At 38.6% G+C, this 26712-nt stretch overlaps 1 protein-coding gene across 1 annotated transcript; it reads right to left on the minus strand.

The window, feature by feature from the left end:
* Positions 1–2996: 2996 nt before the first annotated feature.
* On the minus strand, positions 2997–25068 carry PSMA6 (proteasome 20S subunit alpha 6). Its single transcript, XM_059056538.2, has 7 exons — positions 24860–25068; positions 10783–10877; positions 10235–10316; positions 9122–9277; positions 6437–6615; positions 5070–5164; positions 2997–3222 (listed from the first exon to the last, which is right to left on the minus strand). The coding sequence occupies exons 1-7, from the start codon at positions 24933–24935 to the stop codon at positions 3165–3167; spliced, it is 741 nt and encodes a 246-aa protein (XP_058912521.1). The 5' UTR covers positions 24936–25068; the 3' UTR covers positions 2997–3164.
* Positions 25069–26712: the final 1644 nt, after the last annotated feature.

Genomic DNA, 26712 nt, shown 5'->3' on the forward strand with positions numbered 1-26712 from the left:
TTTCCTTTTTTGAGTACTAACATTAAGTGGTATTGTTGTGTTTTATTTTCAAATTCCAATTGTTCATTGCTGGTATGTAGCAAAGCAATTGACTTGTGTATTAACCTGTATCCTGCAACCTTCCTATAAACACTAGTTCAGGAGCTTTTTTCTCCACTTATTGTTTACATTGTTGAGGTCATAGACTTTGTAAACAATCTTATATCCTGTTTTTTTTCTCAATTATGTCATAAGCCTTTTCAGTGTCATTTTAAATTCTTTTAAAACATTTTTTTAGGGAATTTCTTGGTGGTCCAGTGGTTATGACTCTGCACTTTCAATGCCTAGGGCCTGGGTTCAATCCCTGGTCAGGGAACTAAGATCCCACAAGCCGTGCAGTGCGGCCAAAAAACAATTTTTTTTTTTAATGGCAGCAAAACATTTTATTGAGCTCTTAGTTAACACATTAACACATCCATCTTTACTGTCTTCATGCATATTCCTTACTGAAAATACAGAAGTGTATAAAGAAAAAAGTTAAATGTGCTCAAAACTCCATCATACATAACCAAAATAATTTCCACAAGAAATAATCACTGTTCACATTCTATTGTTTTCCTTCTACTGATTCCTTTCTGCCAGTGGGTTCTTTATTGGGAAATAGACTTCTGTGAATATCTGATGAAAGCTACGGGTCTCTCCCAGAAAATTAAGACATGCACTAATCTTTGAAGCTTCAGAGTTTTTAGGGGCCTCTATGGCCCACCCCAGAAATGCTCCACAAGAGGCTGGGACATTTATCCACCAGCTTTGGTTGACATTATTTACACCACACTTTCAGGTGTGTTAGGCTTGCACAGACTAAGCAGGCTTTCCTGGCTTTAGAGAAGGCCTGGGACTTCAGAGAACCAGAGAAATGTACGAATTATTTGGATATCCCAGAATGTAAAATAAATGGAGGTTAACAGTCATCCTGGGTTCTCTCGTTTCAGTGGAAGTGCCATTATGATGTTAGCTGTTAAGACTTGTTTCTTATATTTTGGAAATGTAATAGATGGTTGGAACATATTTAACCTTAGCATTTCTGACTTTTTAAGGGAGACCTTGAAGATCCTTAATGTAATATTGTGGCACAAATCTGAAGGTTGGATTTGGGGCTAGTGAGGGAGCTGAGTACCTGGTTTGCTGTTCACATATGATCTAAATGGTACAAAGCTGTTTCTTCATGTGGGTACCAAGAGAAGGAGAGCCATGTGTCTACCCACAGGGCCTCGCATTCACGAATGTTTCAACATATCCCTCTGAATGTCTGTATTCAACTGTGTATTTCTTACTAGGAGTGTATCAAAATGCCCTTTGGGTAAAGATATTTAAAATTTTAAGATATTTTTCTTAGCATTTGTGTAAGATTTCCATGTTAACTCTGTTAGCAATCCCAGACTGTGTTAAAAACAGAATTAGAGCATTTAATGTTCGCATACTTAAATGGATCTATTTCTTCCAGTTCTTTTAAGCACAAAATAACCAATTTAATATACTTACTCAAAACCCTTAATCCAGCTAGATTTTGCTTTATAATGTAAAAACTTATTTTCCTAACAAATGAGAAAATTTTCATTTTCTATCACTAGAAGATATTTTCTTATAGAAAAATCCAGTTATTTGCTAGTCTCTCACCCATGATTCCAGAAGGGTGAAGACAGTCAAGGCCCTAAGGGTATAGGAGTGCAGATTCTATTCAGGGGAGCAGCCCTTCATGCAGACCCCCCTTTCAAAATGAGAGCAGCCCCTTTATAGAGCCTAGTGGATTTGGATGGGTAATCCCAGGGCAGCAGCCCCTGAATCAGAAGAACGCTGCTTCCCTTTTAGGACACTTTACAACTCATGACTCAGCTCTGAAGAGGATGTGGTCGGTGAAGTTTCCTGCTTCTAGTGGTCCCAAGTTCACATGGCCTCCCCTTTTGTGGGCCTGGTGGCTGCAGAAACAAGGGCAGCAGACTCCAGGGACTGGTATTAGACCAGCAGCCATGCTCACCTGCATGAGGTAACACCAACAGCACCAGTCTCACCCAGTGCAAATGAAATGTATTGGCCTTAGACATTCCAAGATTTTTGGATCCTCTATAAGTATTAGTGGCTGAGGTCACCAGGGAACTACTCTGGGAAGTTTAAAACCTTAATTCTACACATTAAAAAAAAAAAAAAGATTATTCAGAATATAGTTTGCTCTTCTTTTTCCCCTAATGTTTATGGTGGTATCTCTACTTTACTATAGGCCAATTCCTTAAAGTCTGCTTTAAATAGTTAATCTCAAGACAGCATAGAAAATACACATATTCTACAACTTTTCTAACCCTATTGTTTCCCAAAGGTTAACTACAATTTCTGTTCTTAAAAATATTGGTTCTTGGGCTTCCCTGGTGGCACGGTGGTTGGGAGTCCGCCTGCCGATGCAGGGGACACGGGTTCGTGCCCCGGTCGGGGAGGATCCCACGTGCCGCGGAGCGGCTGGGCCCGTAGCCATGGCCGCTGAGCCTGCGCGTCCGGAGCCTGTGCTCTGCAACGGGAGAGGCCACAGCAGTGAGAGGCCCGCGTACAGCCAAAAATAATAATAATAATAATAATATTGGTTCTTATTGAGTATAGATTAAATGTGTATCTCAACTACGGAAGATCAATAATGCTAATCATTTTACTATAGTTAAAACCTCCAATGCAACTTGGGAGTCCAGGTTCAGTAATGAATGAAGAATTGTAAAATAAAGGCCTTGCCTCACATGCCCACTTACTATAGTCAGAGCAAGTTCTGAAACCAGAGTTTTAGTTTGCAATTTATTAATTATGCCATATAGCTATAGTTTAAATTTCTGGCTAGTAAGTTCCTTAAGCCAAAGAAACTTGGATCTATCAACAAAATGAATAGAGCTACAATGTGAAGATGGTGAACATTTATTTAACTGTCTGCATGTACCAAAGACTTAACAGTTAAAATTGGAGGTAAAAAAGACAGGATGCGATTATTTTCCAAAAGCACTGTTTTTATTTATACAGAGTCCTAACCACTTCAGTGGTAGGAGGAGTGGGAGAGGTTCCTTTTTCAATTCAGGGGCCCCCATAATGTTGGTCTGTTGTTACGAAACACACAGGCAAGTGGCGTCATGGATTTGGTAAACTAACTACAATGTTTAGTCTCTCTCTGCTAGAGCAACAAGGTGAGCATCAATCTCTGCTTCTGTAAGAATCCTGGAAGGCAAAGGGAAAAAAACCCCACAACTATTTACTTTTTGAAAACTTTTTATTATGCAAAACTCAAAAAACACACAAAAGTAGGATAGTAATGAACTCCTGTGTACCTATCACCCAATTTCAACAATTATCAATTTATGGCTAATCTTTTAAAAATCAATACACCCGCCACTCATCCCTTCAGATTATTTTGAAGGAATTCCCAGACATCATATCAACTTCATCTATACACACTAATGTTTACCTCTTTGACATCAGATCTAGAATTAGGTCTTTTGAAAGAAAAACCCTTTTGGTTGCAATTATGATAGCAAATATTTAAATTAAATATAAAACTAAACTATACATAAAGTATTCTATTTTAGCTCCTATGTCAAAATGCTTTTATACCTACTATAACTCAAGTTTGTATCAGCCTAGAGACAAGAAGGCACTCCATGTTGAACATGTTATTTTCTAAATGATGTTTGCCCCAAAGAAACAAAAACTGCTTGGCAATCTTTAATGTGACCCATTACTGGTGAACTTTTAAAAGTGAAATTTGTCAAAGTGACATTTTTTAGTGCAAACTGGGGCAATGTAAGTAGTTTATACAGTTGTGTATGCTTATGTTATATATTCTAGTTATTATTTAAGTATACTTACTATCACAGAATTTATAAATGAGTTTTATAAAGAGTTTTTAAATTTATAAAGAGTTTTTCTGAAGACATACGATCTTTGGTTTCTTACTTATTTAACTAGTAGATGGATATAAAGATTTTAAAGGCTATAGAAGGGTCTCAGAATAGAAAACAAGAACTATTTGTAGATCCTTTAGAGAGACTGCTCCTGCTGGAATTTTACTGCTTTAAGAAAATTTTTAAAAAAGGCAACCTTTTCCTATGGGGGACAGAAAGGAATTCATTTCTGTTTTTTAAAAAAATTCTATAAATTTTTCTTAAGTCTTTCATGTTTATATCTCTTGCCTACAGGCAACAAAAAGAACAAATTAGAAAAGAAAAATGTACTAACAAAACTCTTCAAGGTCTGGTTAAGCTTAGTTTACTACCTTTTTCCCCCACCCCTAACAATGACCATGTGTCTTTATAACTGTAACCTAAGAGTAAATACACACAGTAGTCAACATGCGTTCCAGCAGGTTCCCTGAATCTGTGGATTTAACCGAAGCATTTTTTACTATTCACAAGAGTATCCAGGTTCATGGTAAAAGTCAATCACCACACAGGGTTGCTGGGAGGATTAGGTGAACTGACATGTGTTAAGCACCCAGTATAGATTTGACTCATGGAAGCTGTGAAGTTGATTTGTGGGAGTTAGTCACTTAGTGAGTAAGAACAGACAAGGATCCAGCATCTGCAATTCAATTAGCTGTATGCAAAATTCAGGGGTTTCAAAGATATCCAAATAGGGTCTGAGGTACATCAGTATTTCATACTGCTCTTCAAAGCTCCACTTAAATTACCACTAAATAATCAAAGGTCCATCTGAAAACTACTAGTTTGGGAGCTGAATTTCTATTGGCCTTAAGCTAAAAAAAACCACACAAACACTTATGCTTCATTCACTTCTCAGATAATGGAGGTTATTTTACATCACCTCTGGTATTAGATATAAAATAAATGAAATGAGAAGACAAGCAGTTTATGTCTGTCTTAAGGAGACACCCAATAAGTTTTAAAACAGATCTCTCAGGTGCTGGAAAAAAAAAAAAAAACCATAGTTCAAAAAAGTGTTCTTTCCTCAAGTTACAGGACAAATGAACCAACACACCTCCACCTTTCTAGACTAGAATTTATCACTTGGCAAACTTCTTTAAGTACCTGGCCGACAATATAACTCACCTGAATTTAGGATTTTCAACTGTAACTACTCCAACTTCTATTTCTGAAGGTTTGAAATCAATTGATAGAACAGTAGACAGGCATGTAATTGCAGTCTGGAAAAAAGTATCAACATTAAAATAATATAGTATTTTTCAGAGATTCCAAGATTTTTCTCATTCCAAACTTATTCAAGTCATGAGTTAACCACAAGCTATTCATTTTTGCTCCATGTTTGAGGTGATGTAGTTCTACAGCCACACAGATTGCTTAATTCTAACATGTTGCCTGCCAATGACAAGAAACTTGTTTATACCAAGTTGAACTATAAACTAAAGGGCTCCAACAACAAAAATAGGGTGATTTACACAAAACAGTCTGTTTGCCTGGTGATCACTACATGCCAGGCAATACGCTTATTAGCATTTGGAGTGAGACGGGGAGAGGATAAAGATGAATGATAGTCTCTTTCAAGGAATTTACAGTAATAACAATTTAAGAATGTTTTAAGTGGCTTTGTACCTGATGTGATTAATTACTTATGTAACTATGAATTGCAATTAAAAAAAAAAACCTTTAAGAAACATTTGAACAGTGCCTCCCAGATGAGAACTAGCTTATTTCCTGTTAGTGTATGATAATACTGCCAACCAAACACAAAGTTATTAGATGGTAATTTTTCCTTTCTCGTTTATCAGAATCATGTTGTTAGTCTTTAGAATTGCTGTATCCCAGACCCTCTTTTCCACAATCCACTAAAATTTTGTTTTTAACTTCTTGGCAGTAAATAAGAAACTTCTTTAGTCTCAGGTTACTAAATATTTGTATAAGAATTTTGTCTTGTCCTGTCAATTTAAAACTTCCCAATCATAATGAACAATCCCCTCAAGAACCCTGCATAAAACAGCTCTACTTCTGTGCCCCAGATATAATTTCTCTGCCAAGTCATCCTGTGAGCATACTCTTTTACTGTGAAGATGTCTGCTTTCTTGAAAATTTGGTGTGTGGCTGCTTTTCCTTTAGGACCATAAGAGCAGCATTACTGACTCAACTTTTTCACTTCTGCTTCCAGTTAGCATAAGCCTAATTTGAATCACAACCATGCAGGTCTTTGGACCTGGTCTTGACTCCTATTCTTACTTATAGTTTCCCATTTTATATGTGTTTTGTTGAAAGCAGTTTCAAATGCATTATGAAATGAGATAGGGAATTAGATGAATAAAAGCAGTCCTCACTGTTCCCATGTGACATCAATTTTACTATTAACCTGACAAACTTGGATATCATGACATAACCCAGGAATAGCCTATACTGATTGTCAATTCTGCAGTGATCCTCATTATTCTATATAGTATAAAAAAAAGGTCAGTTCCTTTCGGCTAACTTACTTCCACTGTCTGTTCAAATGTCCAATCAAATTTCTTCTTCACTTTTTTTTCAAGGAAGCTGGTTGACTCGGTTTGTTTAACTCCTGCTGCAGTGGCTTTAAACCCACAGTAGTAACCTGCAGGATCACACTTGTACACCTGAGGGCCTTGTTCTTCATCTATACCAATTAAAATCATACCTAAACAGAAAGAAAGACCCTCATTAAATATCTTATGCCTTTATACAACAAGATTTCTTCTCTCTTGGTATTGCCACATAGCTGTTGTTGATCATTACTCTGGCCGTCTATTTTAGGATTTTTTCTTTTTTCCTGAGAACAGGTTTTTTAATGTGTGACAGTAAGTGCTCAATAAATGTGGAAATTAAATGATGTTACAGAAAAGGCAACTCATGAAAGCAAAGAAAATCAGGTTAGCCAATTTCACTGTTCTTTTAAAAATATTTTTTAAAGGATGTGTTTTAAGAAAATAACAAAACATAGGTTATCACCACAGATAAAACATAGGTTATCACCACAGACAAACAAATTTCTATTTTCCAAAAGGTTTTATCACAGATTTTTTTAACGGTTTTAATGATCACAAATGTAATTTACAATTTTCTAACATTTGCTATTATCCAAAGCATGTTCCTTTGAACCCTAATCCCTGAAGACGTTAACTGGTCAAATAAATTTGGAAAATATACTTTTCACATACCTCTTTTAGAAAAAATAATATACAAAAGCATATTAAATGTTCTAAAATCTTCTGCTGTAGGTTGATCTACTTTAGCTCAGTAGTTCTTCAGTTTATTTGACCAAGAAATACTTTTTCTTGTATAATTATGTTCTTGTAATGACATACAATTAAAATAAACAACCACCACCAAACTTCTTTCTACTCAGCAGAGCAGGTAACAAAAGTATTTAAAGAATGGTTTAACCCCATTTGAACCTTTTTTTTTTGCAGTACACGGGCCTCTCACTGTTGTGGCCTCTCCCGCTGCGGAGCACAGGCTCCGGACTCTGGATGTGCAGGCTCAGCGGCCACAGCTCACGGGCCTAGCCGCTCCGTGGCATGTGGGATCTTCCCGGACCAGGGCACGAACCCGCGTCCCCTGCATCGGCAGGTGGACTCTCAACCACTGCGCCACCAGGGAAGCCCTGAACCTTTTTTATATAGTGTCTTCTTACAAGATTTGGTATTATTCAATGACTTTATTCACATTTATAGATGTTTTATAGAGTCTAGTAATGAGGAATTTTGAACCTTATTTTATTGACAAACACTATGACAGTGATCAGCTATCCATTTTATTCTAATGTTATGTTACCCTGTAATTTTCTTTACATTTTATACTTGAGCTGTGATACAAAGCACAAGGGCACTACAAAAGAGAGATCCACTTACTTCTTTGGGGGGAAAAAAAGAAACACTTCTTTACTTCAGGGACTTGCAAAATGAGCAGGTTTAACAGATGATAAGGAAATGAAGGGCAATCAAGGCAAAAGGAACATGCACAAAGGCACAGGAAAGGTCAGGGCACACCCAGGGAATGACAAAAGATCCATGTATTACAGGAGCTTCAGGCAAAAGAGAAATGCAGAGCTTCAGGTGCAAGAGGCAACTTGGGAGTAAACTGTAAGGGGCCTTACACATCGTATTAACAACAAAACAACAAAATTTGATTTTAGAATGATAACTCATGTAGGAATATGGAACAGACTAAGAAAGAGTAAGGAGGAAGAAAGGCAGTAAATTAGGTGGCAGAGGCAAGAGACAATGAAAAGTGACAGAGGAGATGAAAGGGACAGATATTCTAAGGTAAAGCTTGATGACTAAACAGATGACCAGGGAAGGTGAGATGGGGGTAGAACAGAAGTTGAGGATGAGAGTAGGAAAACAGCAATGATTTCAAGTTTGAAGTATCCGTGGGACATGAAGGAAGAAACTGGGCTAAAGCTAATGAGGGAGTGACTGGCATACAGGTAGTAAATGAAGCTATCAAAGTGGATGAGATCACCCAGAGAAGGACCAAGGAGAGAAACCCGATGAGCAACAACATTTAAGGGACCAGTAGAAGAGGATGAGCTAAGGAAACTGAGGAGAAGAGTATCATTAAAGAAATCAAGGGAGAATTTTTAAGTGACAGGTCAAAAATAGGGTCAGATGCTAAAGAAAAATCATTACACTGACTGCTTTAATTCTCATAAATGAATGACACAATGTCAGAAACAAACATGTTGAATTTTTCAGGCTAATTTATTACATTAAATCTCAGATCAGTAAAGCTTATTCCTCTCCCAATAAAATTTTACTTGTTTTTTAAAGAAGAAATTTATTCTAAATATATGAATCACAGGCATATATGTGTGAGCCTGATTCGTTAGGGTGGTCCAAAGAAACAACTACATTGTTAAGATGCCTAATTTAAGCATTTCCATCAAACTAGTTATCTGGAATTGCAGTAGAATCTCCACTACAAAAGCCTAACAGCATCTAAAGTTTAAAGGTAGTGCCTAAAATACTGTTGTGAAACCTATCCTTCCATCACTGATTTATTATAAAGATTTCTTCACCTTTTATAACTTCCAAACCACATGTTCCAAACCCAAGTGTTACTGAAATAACTTTCTTTATGCATGTTCGCTAAAAAAAAATCATAATTCATCAATTATTTGGGAGACTTCTTTGCATACTTACAACAACCAAGAGGCCTCATTTCAGCATTCTGTGTATAGACCTGAGAAATATCGGCAATTCTTTTACACAGCATGTCCACAGGAATCTCGTAACCATATTTGTATTTCCAATTAGCTGCTTCATAGCGTGCCCTCTGTACCTGGGATCTGCTGTCAGCTTAGAGCATAAAAAACAAAGGTTTACTTCTTTAGAAGGAAAGAATGAACCTCAATTCAGATAATTTTCCCAATATATACATATATCTCCATTATGACTTAGGGAAAACAGAAGTGGTCCACTATGGCTTTTTCTCCCACCAACGTATAATGAATGACTCAGCAATAAGTATGTGACAAAAAAGGGAAAAAGTTTAAAAAATGAAGTTCTATATCCAGCACTGCTCTTTTATGTTGAGCCCTTCATCAGTTGTCAAAATAGTTTCTAAAAGTGTCTAATAACTCCCCAAAGACCAGGTTTGTTTGTTTGTTTGTTTGTTTTTTGCGGTACGTGGGCCTCTCACTGTTGTGGTCTCTCCCGTTGTGGAGCACAGGCCCCGGACGCTCAGGCTCAGCGGCCATGGCTCACGGGCCCAGCTGCTCCGCGGCACGTGGGATCTTCCCAGACCGGGGCACGAACCCGTGTCCCCTAGCATCGGCAGGCGGACTCTCAACCACTGTGCCACCAGGGAAGCCCAAGACCAGGTTTTAAGGAAAGAAAATAATGTTTCTCTCGATCTTTTTTTTGTGGGCTTGAATTTTCCCTTGATTTCAGAAAATAAAAGCCCAATGCTATTTTTATAATTCTCACCTACTTCTAACCAGTGTCACTATCACCAGGTTTGAGATATACTGACTTATGTCCCCTTAAATTACTAACCATATCTGAAATAAATCATCTACGAGAGGGGCCTCAGCTCAGTTTCCCTGACTGCAGCATAGAGATCTAATTCTATTATACTTATGGTTTCAAAAAAGCTCACAATACTCTGAAAAGATTGATACAAGCCTTGGAAGACTGCAAATCTACTCATATCACCTGAAAATCAGACACTAAAGGAAGCCTTTTAAAATTAATACAAAACTCAAAAATAATCTGAAGAAAATAACAAATCTAAGTAGGTATTAAGTCAATCACCTGTCATTCCTGTCATCACACAGCCGATGTTTTCGGTTATCTTGAATAAGTGAGTCACTGTGCTGGAATCCAATAATTTGTCCTAATGAACAAAATAAATCAAGATAATTTAAAAAATCACAGGTCTCTGTGTAGTGACAAAAAAATATTATGGAATGATAACAGTGAACTATATAATAAATGTCTTCTGCTCATTTTACAGTTAAAACCAATAAAAAATTGGGGCAGGGGCACAACTCTGTTTTCCTTTTTCAGATGATATGTTTCCTATGGGCAAGAATTATAGCTCACCAAAGTGTGTTTTGAGGTCCCTGAAGACAAAAGACCTAGAAATCCCATTGTGCTTATAATCATACCACAAAGTTCAACTTGGTCAATTCTGTCTACTCAGTTAAATTGTCAATAAATTCTCCTTGGATGACAGACAGGAAAGCAGGGTCAAAGCAAAAATAATGTTAACATATATAATAATATAACCTTGTACAAACTCATGAAACATTCTTACATTATATTCTGCAACAATTGGCTATCTTGGCAGTACTACTTACAGGTACTTTCTTCTGTGTGACAATTACTGCACAGTCTTTCCCTCGGACAGCTACTGATGTAAGGCCACCCTGGTTAATAGCCTTAAAAGCATATTCTGGAAAACAGAACAGTTTTTTTTAAGAGGCGAAATAAATGATAATAGATTCATACAATGCAATAATAAATAGTTATTAAAAATAAAGAGCTTTATGAACTAACATGGAATGCCATCCAATACATGCAAAGTCAAAATAATGATGATAATAATAAATCGTAATTAAACCAACTCCACTTCTTTCCATTTTGATCATTTTCATCAGGTACAAATACCAAATTTCCAATAAACATTTTAAGTTTTATTATATCAAATCTTTATAATTACATTTTATCATTTAAAAAGTTTGTTTTGTAGCCATTATTTCTACTAAGTCTGGTTTACCTGGGTCAAATTTAGGTGATCTAAATTTTCTCAAGATTCACTATTTCTGTTAACTTTTAGTCAATAACTAATTGACCATATGCAGTTTTAACTGCTGTTAGATTAATCTGCCTTTTATCCCCCACCAAGTTGAAATTTTCTGGATCATGATTTTTGCAATTTTCACGTTATCTACACTATAGGATTCTTCAGTTTATCTATAACAAACTTAAGCTTGTGCACTTCTCTAGCTGCTGTCACATCATTCCCATGTTAAAACAACTGAATTGAAGTGGTTTATAAAAACAAACTACTTTGGCACCATGTGGTTTAGCTGATAATGACTGCCTGTGGAGAGTAGAATTACAGATGAGACTATCCCTTTCTATGTTGTATATTTCTGTAATATTTAAACTTAATATAAACATATTTTGTAATTAGGAAAAGAGCAATAAAAATTAATATATGCTCACTGTAGGAAATATAAAGGATAATGTAAAAGAAAAAAATTACTCACTACTCCAATTGTTATCTACATTTGATGCATAATAGATGCTTTTACTCTGTGCACCAGGTCTGAGGCCTGGTCTTATTTGGTTCAAAAAGCCACTGGTGATGAAGATCATCTGAGGAAGATACTACCTATGATACCAAAGAATTTCCTTTAACAGGAGCTGTGATAAAAATCCTTTGTCAAGGGCTTCCCTGGTGGCGCAGCGGTTGAGAGTCCGCCTGCCGATGCAGGGGACGCGGGTTCGTGCCCCGGTCCGGGAGGATCCCACGTGCCGCGGAGCGGCTGGGCCCGTGAGCCGTGGCCGCTGAGCCTGCGAGTCCGGAGCCTGTGCTCCGCGACGGGAGAGGCAGCAGCAGTGAGAGGCCCGCGTACCGCAAAACAAAAACAAAAACAAAAACAAAACAAAACAACAAAAAAAAAATCCTTTGTCAAATATTTCTAAGTGGCCACATATTGAAGAGAACAAAAGAGTAAAAAGACTCTAGAAAAATCACCTCAAAGAAAATCCTCAGATCTAACTTACATTTAACTAATTACAACAGCTTGTTTTTACCATCCCATTACACCACAAACAACGTCTAAAATATAATGTTTCATAATGCTTCTCAGTTCTGTTTCTCATATGGTCAATAAAGCCTCTACCAGATCAACCCTCCATAGGTAAACTATAAACTCTAGACAAAACTACCCAAAGACACCAGAAAGAGGCCAAAAGAGGCAGATTCCAGAAAGGGAGGCAATGCTTGAAGATGGCAATGGACTGAGGTAAGCTCCCCATTTTCATGACTTAAGCTTGCATGCAGGCCCCAGTCAGGGGTAAACACCCACAGAAAACTCCGTCCTTTTGGCCTGAAGAGCTAGAGAACAGCTTGGGGGAGTAACCACAGCTGCTGGAAAATGAAGGAGAGAAAGGAGAGAGCCAGAGAGGGAGAGCCCCAACTTCTATGTTGCCCAAATCTCTAGCTGATTCCATAACCACACACGCAAAAGACAGACTCCAAGCAGCCTAGCTAGGATAAAAGAATTGATTTAAGCTGCCACCCAAATTAACCGCCTACTAGAACAAATTAACACTCTTTGGAGGAATATAACAGAATCCAGTCTTCACAACCTAACATTCACAAATGCCCAGGATATAATCCAGAATTACTCAACATACTAAAAAAGAAACCAAACCAAACCAAACATAGTTAAACATGATCTACTTAGAAGAGACCAACACTGAGATGACCCAGATGTTGTATTAGCAGGCAAAGTTATTAAAACTATGTTCAATGACATAATGAAAAATATTCAAGATGAAATAAGAAATCTCAGTAAAGTACAAAAGAACCAAATAGAAATTATAGAACTGAAAAATACAATACCTGAAATTTAAAAATTCACCAAGTGAACTTAACTGCAGAATGGAGATATATGAAAATGAATCAAACTATCCTTTTTTAATTTTTTTTGGCCGTGCTGCACGGCATGCGGGATCTTAGTTCCCAGACCAGGGATCGAACCCGAGCCCCCTGCAGTGGAAGCACAGTCCTAACCACTGGACCACCAGGGAATTCCCTATCCAATTTTAAACAAGAGAAAACAGATTTAACAAAATAAGTCTGTGGGTCAGCTTCGAAAGGTATAATGTGTGTAACTGGAGTCCCATATGGAGAGGAAAGCACAAGACCAAAAAAAAATAAAATCTTTAGAAATAATGGCTAAAATGCTCCAAATTTGGCAAAAGACATAAAATTTCATACTGAAGAACCAGAGAACCCCAAGCAAGATAAATACAAAGAAAACCACACCTGTGCTCATTATAGTCAAATTCCTGAAAACCAAAAGCAGAGAAAAATCTGAAAACAGAGAAAAAGAACAGATTATACACAAGAGAACTATGATTTGAATTCCATGACTGCACCTGAAGACAGTGGAACATTCTTAATGTGTGGAAAGAAAAATCATCAATTCAGAATCCTATATCCAATAAAAACACCCTTCAAGAATGAAAGTAAAATAAAGATACTTTCAGACTTGCAACAAAAACACTAAAAGAAGTTCTTCGGGCTGAAAGAAAATGATACCAAAAGAAAACTCCAATCTTTAGAAATGAGGAACATCAAAAAACAGTAAATATCTGAATAAATATAAGACTATTTTATTCTCTTTAATTCTTTAAAAATACCTAACAAGGGCTTCCCTGGTGGCACAGTGGTTAAGAATCCACCTGCCAATGCAGGAGACATGGGTTTGAGCCCTGGTCGGGGAAGATTCCACATGCCACGGAACAACTAAGCCCGTGCGCCACAACTACTGAACCTGCGCTCTAGAGCCCATAAGCCACAACTACTGAGCTCGTGTGCCACAACTACTGAAGCCCATGTGCCTAGAGTCCATGCTCTGCAACAAGAGAAACCACCGCAATGAGAAGCCCACGCACTGCAATGAAGAGTAGCCCCTGCTTGCCCCAACTACAGAAAAGCCCTCGCACAGCAACGAAAACCCAACACAGCAAAAAATAAATAAATAGATCTATTTTATTTATATATATATAAAATACTTAACAAAAGTTACATTTGTGGAGTTTATGAAATATGTACATGTATTACTTATAAAAAAGAAAGGGAGTAAATGGACTTTCAATGTTTCAAGGCTTGCACATTTTATGTGAAATGAGAACTATTAACTCTAAGACTGGGAGAAGTTAAGCAGGTATATTATAATCCTTAGAACAACACTAAAGGATGCTAAGAAGTAGCCAAAAGGCTAATAGATTAAAACGAAATTCTAAAAACTGTTCAAATAATTGAAAAGGGGGCAAGGGAGGAGGTACTGAGGAACAAATAAACAAACAAACAAAACAAAGACAAACAAATAAATAAAATAGTAAATTTAAATCTAACCATGTCAACAACTGCATTAAATGCTAATGGATGAGGGGACTTCCCTGGTGGCTTAGTGGTTAAGAATCTGCCTGCCAATGCAGGGGACACGGGTTCAAGCCCTGGTCCGGGAAGACCCCACATGCCGTGGAGCAACTAAGCCCATGAGCCACAACTACTGAGCCCACGTGCCACAACTACCAAAGCCCGTGAGCCTAGAGTCCATGCTCCGCAACAAGAAAAGCCACGATGAGAAGCCTGCACACTGCAAAGACGAATAGCCCCCACTTGCCCCAACTAGAGAAAGCCTGCACGCATCAACAAAGACCCAACGCAGCCATAAATAAATAAATAGACAGATAGATAAATAAATAAATGCTAATGGATGAAATACTCCAATTAAAAGAAACTGACAGATGTAGAGAACAAATGTATGGACACCAAGTGGGAAAAACAGAGGAGGGGAGTGGTGGTAGTTTGATGAATTGGGAGACTGGGATTGACATACATACACTATTATGTATAAAATAGATAACTAATAAGAACCTGCTGTATAAAAAATAAATGAATACATAAAATTCAAATAAAAAATTTTAAATTAAGATTTAAAAAAAGCAGAAATTGTCAGAATGGATAGAAAAGCAAGACTCAAATATATGCTGCCTACTGGAGACACACTTTAATAAATGGAGGAAAAAACATATACCATATAAAAGTAAGCATCAGAAAGTTGGAGGGACTATATTAATATCAGATAAAGTAGACTTCAAGACAAAGAGTATTATCAGAAATAAAGAGGAACATTTCAAAATGATAGAAGAATCAATTCATAAGAAGACATAACATTCATAAATGTATACACACCTTTTAAGACTACTTCAAAATACATGAAAGGAAGATTGACCAAATTAAAAAAGGAAATGGACAATCACACCCAGTTAAAGATTTTAACACTGCCACTCAGCAACCGCTAGAAACAGACAAACAGCAAAACAGTAGACATACATGATATGAACTACACCATCAACCACCCTGACCTAGGTGGTATCTGTAGAATACTATTGGCAATAACTGAAAGATATACAGGCACATGGTATTAACAGTACATGGTACATTTACCAAGACAGACCATATGTTAGGCCATAAAACAAGTCTCAATTTTTAAAGTGCTGAAATCCCTATACTTAGGGAAAAATTTTAATTTGAAAATTTAAAACCACACTTCTAAATAATCCATGCGTCAAAGAAGTAGTCACCAGGGAAATTTTTAAATATTTTGAACTGAATGGTAATAAAAATGTATCAAAACTTGTAGGATGCAGCTAAAAGTGTTCAGAAGGAATTTTACTGCTATGGTGGACAGATCCTAAGGTGGCCTCCCCTCCACAATACCTGCCTCCTGGTGTTCACATCTTTGTGTAATCCCCTCCCGAGTGTGGGCAAGATCTCTTAACTTCCTTCTAACAAACTAAATATGGCAAAGGTGATGGGATGGGACTCTACTGATTACATTTATATAAGACTCCACCTTGTTAGCAGACTCACTCTTGAGATTCTTCTTGCTGGCTTGATAAGTAGCTATGTGGCAAGAACCACCAGTGGCCTCTGGTGAACAGCCAGAAGGTAGTTGGGGCCCTCAGTTCTACACTGCAAACCTAAGTTTCCACTTTAAGAAGCTAGAAAAGGGCAAAGTAAACCCAGATTAGAAGAAAAGAAATAATAAAGATCAGAAATCAATGAAATAGACAAAGAAGAGAACATGAACAAAGTCAAAAATTGATTCTTTGAACAAAAACCAATAAACCAACGGGACTTCCCTGGCAGTCCAGTGGTTAAGACTCTGCACTCCCAATGCAGGGGGCATGGGTTCAATCCCTGGTCAGGGAACTAAGATCTCACATACTGCAAGGCACAGCCAAACAAAAAGCAAAAAAAAAACACAAAAAAATCATAAGCCTTTTGGTTGTTGAAAAACGGTCCCCAAATGATATCCATGTCCTAATCCCTGGAACCTGCAAATAACACCATATATAGCCCCACCCGCAAAAAGAGAGAGAGATCTTTGCACATGTGATTAAGTTAATCTTGAGATGGGGAGATTGTCCTGGTGGGCCCTAAATGCATTCCTATTAAGAGACAGAGGGAAACTTTATACACACAGAGCAGAAGGTGCTATGAAGAGGGAGCAGACAGATCTGAAAATGCTGGTCTTGAAGATGAGTGATACAGCCCCAAGCCAAGAAATGCTGGCAGCCTCTTGAAGTGGACGAGACAAGGAATGCATTCTTCCCTAGAGCCTCCAGAGAGAGCATGGCCTTGCTCGACAGCTAGATGTTGGTCAGGTGATACAGATTTCAGACTTCGGGCCTCCAGAACTGTGAGAGAATAAATTCTGTTGTGTTAAGCCTCCAAGTTTGTGGTGATTTGTTACAGCAGCCACAGGAAACTCATACAAACCTCTAGCCAGACTAAGAAAATAAGAGAATACAAATGACCAGTTATCAGGAATAAAAGAAGAGTTATCACTCTACATATTATAGAGATAAAGAAACGTTAGGGACAATCACTTCTATACAGATATATATCTGGGTCACCATGCTTGATCTCACCTAATTTCAGTTCCACATTTTCAACTGCTTGCTGTCTGTTATTACCTGATTGCTCAGAACACAATTCTGGCCTAAAAAGTATTCCATCTATGGCTATACAGGGCTATTAGTTTGCAATTTTTACCATGTCTCCTCTTACACTGTACTTTTTGCTTAGAGACCTTGACTCTTCCCACACCCATCTCTTTGCGGTTTCAAGTCCTCTCTGGACTGCCCTATCACTCTTATTTCCACCTAGCCAAAGCCTGCCCTTCCCCTCAAGCCTCTTCCATTTCCCATGGACACTTTCTCTGATTGTCCTAGAAGGGACTCTTCAACCCTTTCTCTGAATTCCCACAGTATTTCCTATCTCACCAGTAATTTTAGCATTTTCAAATGTGTATTTCCCCCTCCACCACCAAAATGGACAGTTGAAGTAGGAACCAAGGAACTTTAAAATTACACTTGCAACCGGTAGACACTAAGTCAAAGGTTGGCCATGGACCCAATCCAGCTTACTCAAACTCGTTTAGAATACATAGTTTTCTAGAAAGATTTTAATTAAAAGTCTGATAAAATAAAATCAGGGTTTAGTTTTTCTTAGAAAAAAAAATTCTGGTATCTTTTGACCCTCATTCCCACATAGCAACTGTCCTGCAGAGGAAAAATCATCTAGGGCTGGCATGTGTTTTGCAGTTTTTCACAGTTCCCATCACTCCTCCTCCTATCTCACCAGCCAGTTTCACTCATGTGCATTACTTATCTGGTCTGCTTTAATAATGCAAAAGATAAAAGGCTGCAAAAGAAAGAGCTACAGCCCTCACCATATAATAAAATTTTGTCCCACAAAATAAAAAAAAATTTTTTTTACACGTAGAAAATGTTTCTCAGTAGACAATGAGCCTATGAATTAGCCAGGATTCATTAAAGGAGTCCTAGTCCTCTCTCCCTCTCTATATAGAGTAGTGCTGTCCAACAGAACTTTCTGTGATGATGGCAGTGTGTTCTATATTTGCACGGTCCAATATAATAGCCATTAGCCATATGTGGCTACTGAGCGCTTGAAATGTGGCTAGTGCAATGAAGAAACTGAATTTTTAATTTAAAGTTCTTAGTTAATAATATCATTCCTGGGACTTCCCTGGTGGTGCAGTGGTTAATCCACCTGCCAATGCAGGGGACACAGGTTCGAGCCCTGGTCCGGGAAGATCACACGTGCCGCGGAGCAACTAAGCCCACGCGCCACAACTACTGAGCCTATGTTCTGGAGCCCGTGAGCCACAACTACTGAGCCTGCGTGCTGCAACTACCGAAGCGGGGCCGAGAGCCTGTGCTCCGCAACAAGAGAAGCCACCGCACTGAGTAGCCCGCGCACTGCAACGAAGACCCAACGCAGCCAAATAAATAAATAATAATTTTTTTTAAAAGTATATCATTCCTGGACTTCCCTGGCGACCAGTGGTTGAGACTCCACGCTTCCACCGCACGGGTCATAGGTTCCATCCCTGGTGGGGACTAGGATCCCACATGCCACGTGGCGCAGCCAATACATATATATATATATATATATATATATCTCATTCCTGCTCTTCATCTCCTACTTTCCAGTCTCCTTCACTGCTTCCATCTCTTCAGCTGACTCCTTAAATACTGGTATCCCCCAGAATTCTATCATTTCTCCCTATCACTGGATGATTTTATCCTATATAATCACCACTAACTATGTCATCTTTAGCATTGAACCCACATTTGCAAATGCCTATTTCTCCCACAGGTATGTCTGAAATTAAACTCCTCTTCTCTATAAACGTCCTTCTTTTTTTATACTCCTTATCTCAAATTACTAACCACTTAAATTTTCAAGCTGGGTACCATATTTGACTCTTCACTTCTCTCTCATTAGAGAAATGTCCACTCATATCTAGGATTTGCTTTAAAATACTCCAGCAGAGAGGGGAAAAGTATAAGGGAAAGCAAGATTGATAAAATGCTGATGACCGCTGAAGCTGGATTACGGATACATGTGGGTCATTGTATTATTCTACCTACTTTGTTTTGAAATTTTCCATAATAAAATTTTGAAAAATAAAACTCAAGAATCTCCCCTTTTCCAGCCTTTCTCTCTCAATACCTTAGTTCACTCGTTAGGGCTTACTTATATGGATTACTGAACAAGCCTCTCCAAAGTGGTCTTCCTGTCATCTGTCTCTTTCTACTCTAGTTCTACACTCAGCTCTTCTATTTTACTTAATAATTTTGTCGTTCTTAAAGATTTCTGCTGGCTATGTCCAAAACCTATGGGACAAAGTCCAAACTCTAGCATGGCATCCAAATCTTTTCAAAATTTTGCTACAATCTACTCTTCCAGTTATCACTGTCTGCTCCAACCACGCTGACTGACCAATACACTGGTCTCCCTGAATTTCCTTATCTAATCTCCATGCAGATCAATTTATATTCTCTGAGGAAACTTTCCTGGCTCTCCCTATGAGTGTCACTTCCTAAAGTACCTTTTTTTTGCGCAGATATTTTAGTACTTACCATGGTGCACTGCACTGTAATTTTCAATAAAATTTTGTGTAAATGAATCCCCATTACAACACTACCACCAGCATAAAATAAGTAAGCTACAAAGACACATATTGTACAGCACAGGGAATATAGCCATATTTTATAATAACTAAAAATAGGGTATAACCTTTAAAAATTGTGAACTACCATGCTGTACACCTGAAACTTATATAATATTGTTCGCCAACTATACCTCAACTAAAAATTTTTTTTAATTAAAAAAATTTTAATTTAAATAACAATACCACCATAAAATATATATGTTACAATAATTTCCACAAAAATGGAAACTGCCAAGTAAAGAATCTAGAGACAATAACTAAAAAGTATCTTCTAAAGGAACACTGGGAGAGTAAAAAGTAATATCACACATATAGCAGAGGTGAGCATGAAGCCCAATTAAGAGAAAATAGTTTATAGGCAGCATTTAAAAGGCATGTTTAGTTTTTAATAGCCAGAATTCACATGTCAGAAATAATAATTAAACACTTTATCTCCATTACTAAAGATTTGTTTTTTTGGATAAAATTTCAGAAACTTACAAAACTAGCAAACACTTATGTTAATCTCAGTAATCTGTTATTGAATGTCCAAGATTATGCAGGAAAATGATAGCCCATTTCTCATTTTTTAAATGGGAAAAACTATAATGGATTTATTATTTTAAATGGGAAAGATTATAATGGATTTAAGTTACATATTAAATTTCTTAATTAGTAACTTAAATACATAGTAAATTACCTATTATCATCTATGTATTAGATTGAACCACACAAAAGAGCTATTTTTATAGGTAAAAACCAGTCAAACACCAGCAGTTTCACAAGGTTCAACCTAACAACAAACAGTTAGGTTAGAATGAAAACTGCTTCCTTGATTACAAATAAAATGGTTAATGAACAGTTGTTTGTATATAGAGACCTCTTTTCCACAGTAATCTCTTACACACTCTGCTTCCTCCTCTACAATTTTCCTCAACGCTTTCCCAACTTTTCCAGGACTCATTCGTATAACACTAGGATAAAACAGGGGCTAAATAAAAGGTACTGTGACAAAATGTTCAGGACAAGCACACAATGCCCGACAATGGCTCACAGTATGAGCTGCTCAGTGTGATGCTAGCGACAGCAGCGATGTATGTCCCATTTATGGATGCTCCTTTCGAAACATCTACAGGTGATTCTGAAATTCTGCCAATTATAGGAATGTAACTCAAGATTTATCCCACCCACAATTCTGTCTAAAATGCTGTACTGAGATGGAAACTAAATTTTTGGTGCTCAGCATGATGTAGGGTATACAGAAATAGAAACTGAAATGTTGTACACATGAAACTTAATGTTATAAGCCAATGTTACCCCAATAAAACACAAATCTAAAATTTAAAAAAAAAAAGAGAATTGCAGCCCTAATGACACCTTAATTTTCAGCCTATGTGACCCTAAGCCTACCAGACTTCTAACTTACAAGGCTGGGAAAAAATTAATAGATGTTTAAAAACAAACAAAAACCTGTATTGAATTTTGGAAAATATGATTTTTTCCAATATAAACACGGGCTGGAAACATAATGCATGGCCCATACATTCTTCGAAGTTTGGTTATCAAAAAAATAAGAGATGTTCTACTGGGGCAAGGCAGGTATTCTGCAGGATATGTCTACATTCAATTTGAATGCTGTATGACTAGAAACTTTTTGTTAAGATTTTTTGAAACTGCCATTCTGTCTTTCCCTAACCTTGTAACTTAAGCAGTAAGTGTGTCTCATTTCACAGTGCCTCCAAATATTACACTCCTTAAAATGGTGATGTTCAAGCAGATGGGGTCATCAGGAATCTTGGCATTTGTGAGTGTGTCGGGGAGGGGGATATGAAGTTGAAAACATAGCAGTGTTTGATCCCATTATTTTTGTGTAGTTTGAATATGTATGTATTTATGAATATATATACACATATGTATACATATACACATTTAATTTCAAATCAGATTCAAGAGGGCATGAGAAGTCTGGGTTGAGAAACACTACTTTAAAACAAGAATTTTTTTTAACAGCAAAAGAGGCAAACAGTAAGTACTTCTCAGTCCATTTATTTGTGAAACTCCTGATTCCATTTTTATCAGCCACTTGTTTCTTCTTGACAGCATCCTTCACAGAAACATTTTACTGGGCACTTACTATGTGACACTCAGTACTTTACATCTATTAACTCATTAAATCCTTAGAGACCTATAAGGTAAATGGAATTATTATCTCTATTTTACATATGTAGAAAGTTTTCCTAGTTGATGTGGCGCAAGGACTCCCCAGGAATCCTGGCTTCAGTACACAGTACCACTTCCAGATCAGAAAACTGTCCTCTCCAGTCTGTCTCTACCAGACCATTTCTTTCCTATCATTAGCAGCATGCTCCCTTTTTAGAAGCAACCAAGCAGTGCTCACTTTCATCTGGGAGGCAAATTCAAGTGACTGCTTCTACCTCCCTTGCCAGGCATATCCAGCAAAAGACCTGCAAGCAGGGCTTCCGTGACGGCGCAGTGGCTGGGAGTCTGCCTGCCGATGCAGAGGACACGGGTTTGTGCCCCGGTCCGGGAAGATCCCAGAGGCCGCGAAACGGCTGGGCCCATGAGCCATGGCCGCTGAGCCTGCACGTCCGGAGCCTGTGCTCCGCAACCGGAGAGGCCACAACAGTGAGAGGCCCGCGTACCACAAACAAACAAAAAAAACCCTGCAAGCAGGAGAGGCCTGAAAGTAGTCAGGCTTATGGGCCTTCGTTTCCCCACTGATAAGTGCTCTGTATAAAGCGCTACAGTTTTTCTATATACACACACACATACCCTACCCCTTGAATACATTCATTGAGAGAAAATTTTCAAGGTACAGGTAACAATCAAAAATCTTTCTCTCTACTCCTTGGGAACAAACACTGCCAACAGTTTGTTTATGATTATAGTTAGCATTGTAACTTTAAATTTATACCTCTTATTTTTTTAATTTATCAACTTTACACTACATTTATCTTTTGAATCCCAGCTATGGAAGATGAGGAGCATACTTGCCTTTCCATTAATCTTTCCATTCCCTTGTCATCTCTCCATTTTTCTTATATTATTTTTCCACCGTTATGGTTAACAATTTGCACTTTATAATTCTTATACGTCTTGTCTTTGGCAGATTCTAAAGTTTATAAACTAATAAACAGTACTTACAACATTATGACAATGTACATATATTTCACTAGAGAATCAAGCATGGATGGACAATGAAAGAAGAAAATAGAGCTACTAATTTAAGAGACCAAAAATAAAATCAGCCAAAGAATCAAACAAAAAATAACATTTACTGAGGACTTAATACTGTGCTAAGCACTCTACATATATCGTTTTATTTAATCCTCAAAACAACCATATACGGAAGGAATTATTAGGCCAACTTTGTAAACAGAAACTAAGGCTAAAGTTATATCACTTGCCCAGGTGAGCTAGTATGGAGGAGAGCAGGAATTTGAATCCAGGTATGGCTCCAGGGCCTGAACTCTTCACCACTATACTGCTTGATCATACTAACTATTCTTTCACTTTCCTTTTCCTAGCCATGTCTAATTAGTGCCCTAAGTAGCTGAGGGAGTGTGTTATACAACAAGACAGAGCTTAAAATTATTCTGTCTAGATATTTAACTTGTTTTGAACTACATGTTCTATTCTGAATCTTTTAAAACCATTAAAATGACACTACATTCAGCCTCTCTACTCACCAAATCTGGGAAGCGTTAAAGCCTATGCTTTATGGCTAGATTTCACAATACAGTATACAAAAGCAAAGTGTAGGTCTAAGTGACTTTTCCTGTTCGCATATTAAAAACCATAAAATAGAACATTCAAAGCATAGTCTAATATAGAAAAAGTCTTTAAAACTCAGGAATGAAACTTTAAAAATGAAACTTCCTTGAAGATACAGTTATCATCTCTCTGTTCTATCTTAGGTCATATGTTTCAATTGGGGATGAGTTAAGGGGTTACTGAGTTAACCAATATGACTTTGTTTCTTGCTACGTTATATCCAGTATGTAGCCATATAGACTGCTTTCATTCCAAGTTATCTTTATTTCTAAAATTTACAGGTGAAGAGAACCTCATTTATAGGCCAACTCTCTCCTTATGATTTCCAAGCACAGACGATTTTATCACTGTCATCGCCAAGGCACTGAGGTGCTAAATTCACTCAAAAATGAAATAATCACCGGCCAGTTGCAAATCAGGTTCTCATGATACTGAATTCTCCAGAGCAAAGGGTTAAGGGTCCGGGGTTATAATCATAACCTAAACCCTGACACCTTTTCGATCCAACAACATATATTACTATACTGAACAACTGTAACTCTTTAGGGTTTATTTCCGTTGAAGCTGTTCAGGAAACAGCTAGTTCACCATACCTCATCTACAATCCAGAACCAGCTTTTAAACTATAGTAGCATTCAATCTGATGTGGGTTAAGAGAAGATGCTAGTTTCAAGAGCAGCTCTAGAACTGAAAGCCACTCACCCTGTCCACCAGTTTTTCAAAGATGTCCTGAACTCTGTAGGTATTTGTAATTTGGCGCTTTTTATTTTTCTTTTTATCCGTTTGTTTACGTATCTGTCACTCCCTTTAAGCTGTGAGCTTCAGTATAGGTGAGGGTGTGACATCTTTACATCCCTCAGGACCAGCACAGCGTCTGGCACACAGAAGGCTCTGGATGCCTACGCGGAATTAACCACAGGACCAAGAAGTCCATGCTGCAAACAAAGGAAAACGGCGGGGATACGTTTTAACTGGAAGGTCAAGGAACCAATTACCCATTAGAGGATTACGACGTTGGGCCCACTCACGTCAAACAGCCCTACTTTCCTTAACGCTTTACAGTGTTAAGGGGCAGTGTGGCCCCTTGCCCTGGAGAGCCCGAGGCCTTCAGCCTTCGGGCTCCCATCCCTGCCTGCAGATATCGGTGGGAACATCACGGGACTCGACCTGGCCTCGGCCCTCCTCCCGTCCCAGCTCCGGCCATGCTTCAGCCCGGGACTAAACTCCGGCCGCGGCTTCCTGCTCCAGGCCGTACCATGACAGAGCAATTCGAGTGGACCAAAGGCAAACCCGGTTCACTCACCTACTTGGTAGAGCCGGCCCTCAGGGGAAAAAATGGTAATGTGGCGGTCAAAACCAGCGCTGGAGCCACGGGACATGGTGCACCACTACTCCAAGAACAATCCTATGGCCCCGTAGCTCCCGCACCAGGTGTACAAACCCCTCCGGAAATTGCAGCGACTGCTTCCGGGGCACTGGCGGGCTTCATCCGCTCTTGCGTCCCGAAGTCACGATTCTAGCGTCAGTTCGCGCGCGCCTGAGAACTCCAAGGCCCCGCCTCTAGTGGAGGGTCGGGAGAGGACCGAAGGTTTTCGATGTGCGCATGCGCCAGCCCCAAGTCTGGGCGGCTTTAAGACGGCCAGTGAAGTTCTCGTTGAGGCAGTTTATAGAGCTTTCATCTAGAGAATGAATTGACTATAGCAAGAACAAAAAAGCTTTCCGGGGCCAGGAGTAGTGAGTTGCCTGTCTGTGGGATCGCGTATTTAACAAGTCTCTCGTTAGTTTTGGCACCTGTATATCCAGCCTGGCTCTGGCTTGCTAGCGTTCTTCTAACCTCGTTACCCAACCACTTTGCTTCCTGCTACTAGAGGGAGAAATAAGTGGATTGCAGCTGCTCCCGCAGCAGCCGTTAATTTCAGGTACAGAAGGGAGCGGAGCGGGTTCTGCTAGCCACTCCAGAGCAGAGTTTTCTTCTGGCCAGGCAAGATCTTTCTTTGGCCAACAGCCCCCGACAGTTTTGTCTTAAAAGTGGAACTGGGGTTGAAATATAGGTATAATACAGCAATCAGTAGCCTTGATTGATAATGAACAAGAACCGAAGGGAAAGGCTCATAGCAGGCCGACGTTAGATGAACTAATGAGAATAATTCTCAAGCAGGCGAGATAGCTCCGGGAGAACAGCAGGTGGCTTTTGGAACTGTAAAATGTGCCTATTTTGACCTACCTCAAGGCACGCTCCTATTCAGTGAATATAAAATGCAAAACAGATGTTAAGCTAGTGTCGCCCGCCCCCTCTGCCCAGTAGTTTGTGCGCCAGGAAGGCCAGCTATACCAAGATTTCTGGCACTTCAATATACCAGCTGTAATGAATAGTGAAGTAGGGATTCTTACCTCTTTAATGTATTTTCTCTTAAACTCACTTTCCATTTAAAAGAAAAAATTTTGTAAGAGCCTCCTAAGGAGTTTCTTATGGAAGTTCCGATTTCTCAAGAGTGTTTTTTTTTTTTAAATAAACTTCTATTTCATTACTGAAAAAGAAAATTCAAAACTGAAACTCGATTAAGAAAATACTAAGTGCAGACATCATCTCTGGCACACGGGGTACTTTCCAGCTCTGGCTGATTCCCAAGAGTACTGATAAAAGTTGTCCCTTGCTTCTGGTTTAGGTCCCCATCCTCAGCACCAACTCCTCCTGACCTTTTGAGTACTTTTTTTTTTTCTCAGGCACTGAGCAAGCCTCCTAAACTGTAATTCCTACAGTTTACCTGAAGAGTCATAGATAAAATGAGTTCTCTGTAAGGTTGCTAGGAGGGTGAACTCACTCAACAGCCCCCTCTATGCTGATATTTCCTCGAAACTAGGTCTCTAGCTGGATCCTTCTCTGGTGCCGCGTCTTCTCTAATCGCATATATGACATTTTTCACATTGAGACACATGGTACCTCAAAACCCAGCTTGTTTAAAACAGGATACCTGGGGCTTCCTTGGTGGCGCAGCGGTTAAGAATCCGCCTGTCTGTGCAGGGGACACAGGTTTGAGCCCTGGTCTGGGAAGACCCCACATGCCGCGGAGCAACTAAGCCCGTGTGCCACAACTACTGAGCTCGCGTGCCACACTGCTGAAGCCTGTGCGCCTAGAGACCGAGCTCTGCAACAAG

Source organism: Kogia breviceps, chromosome 3 (assembly GCF_026419965.1).
Source record: "Kogia breviceps isolate mKogBre1 chromosome 3, mKogBre1 haplotype 1, whole genome shotgun sequence".
NCBI lineage: Eukaryota > Metazoa > Chordata > Mammalia > Artiodactyla > Physeteridae > Kogia > Kogia breviceps.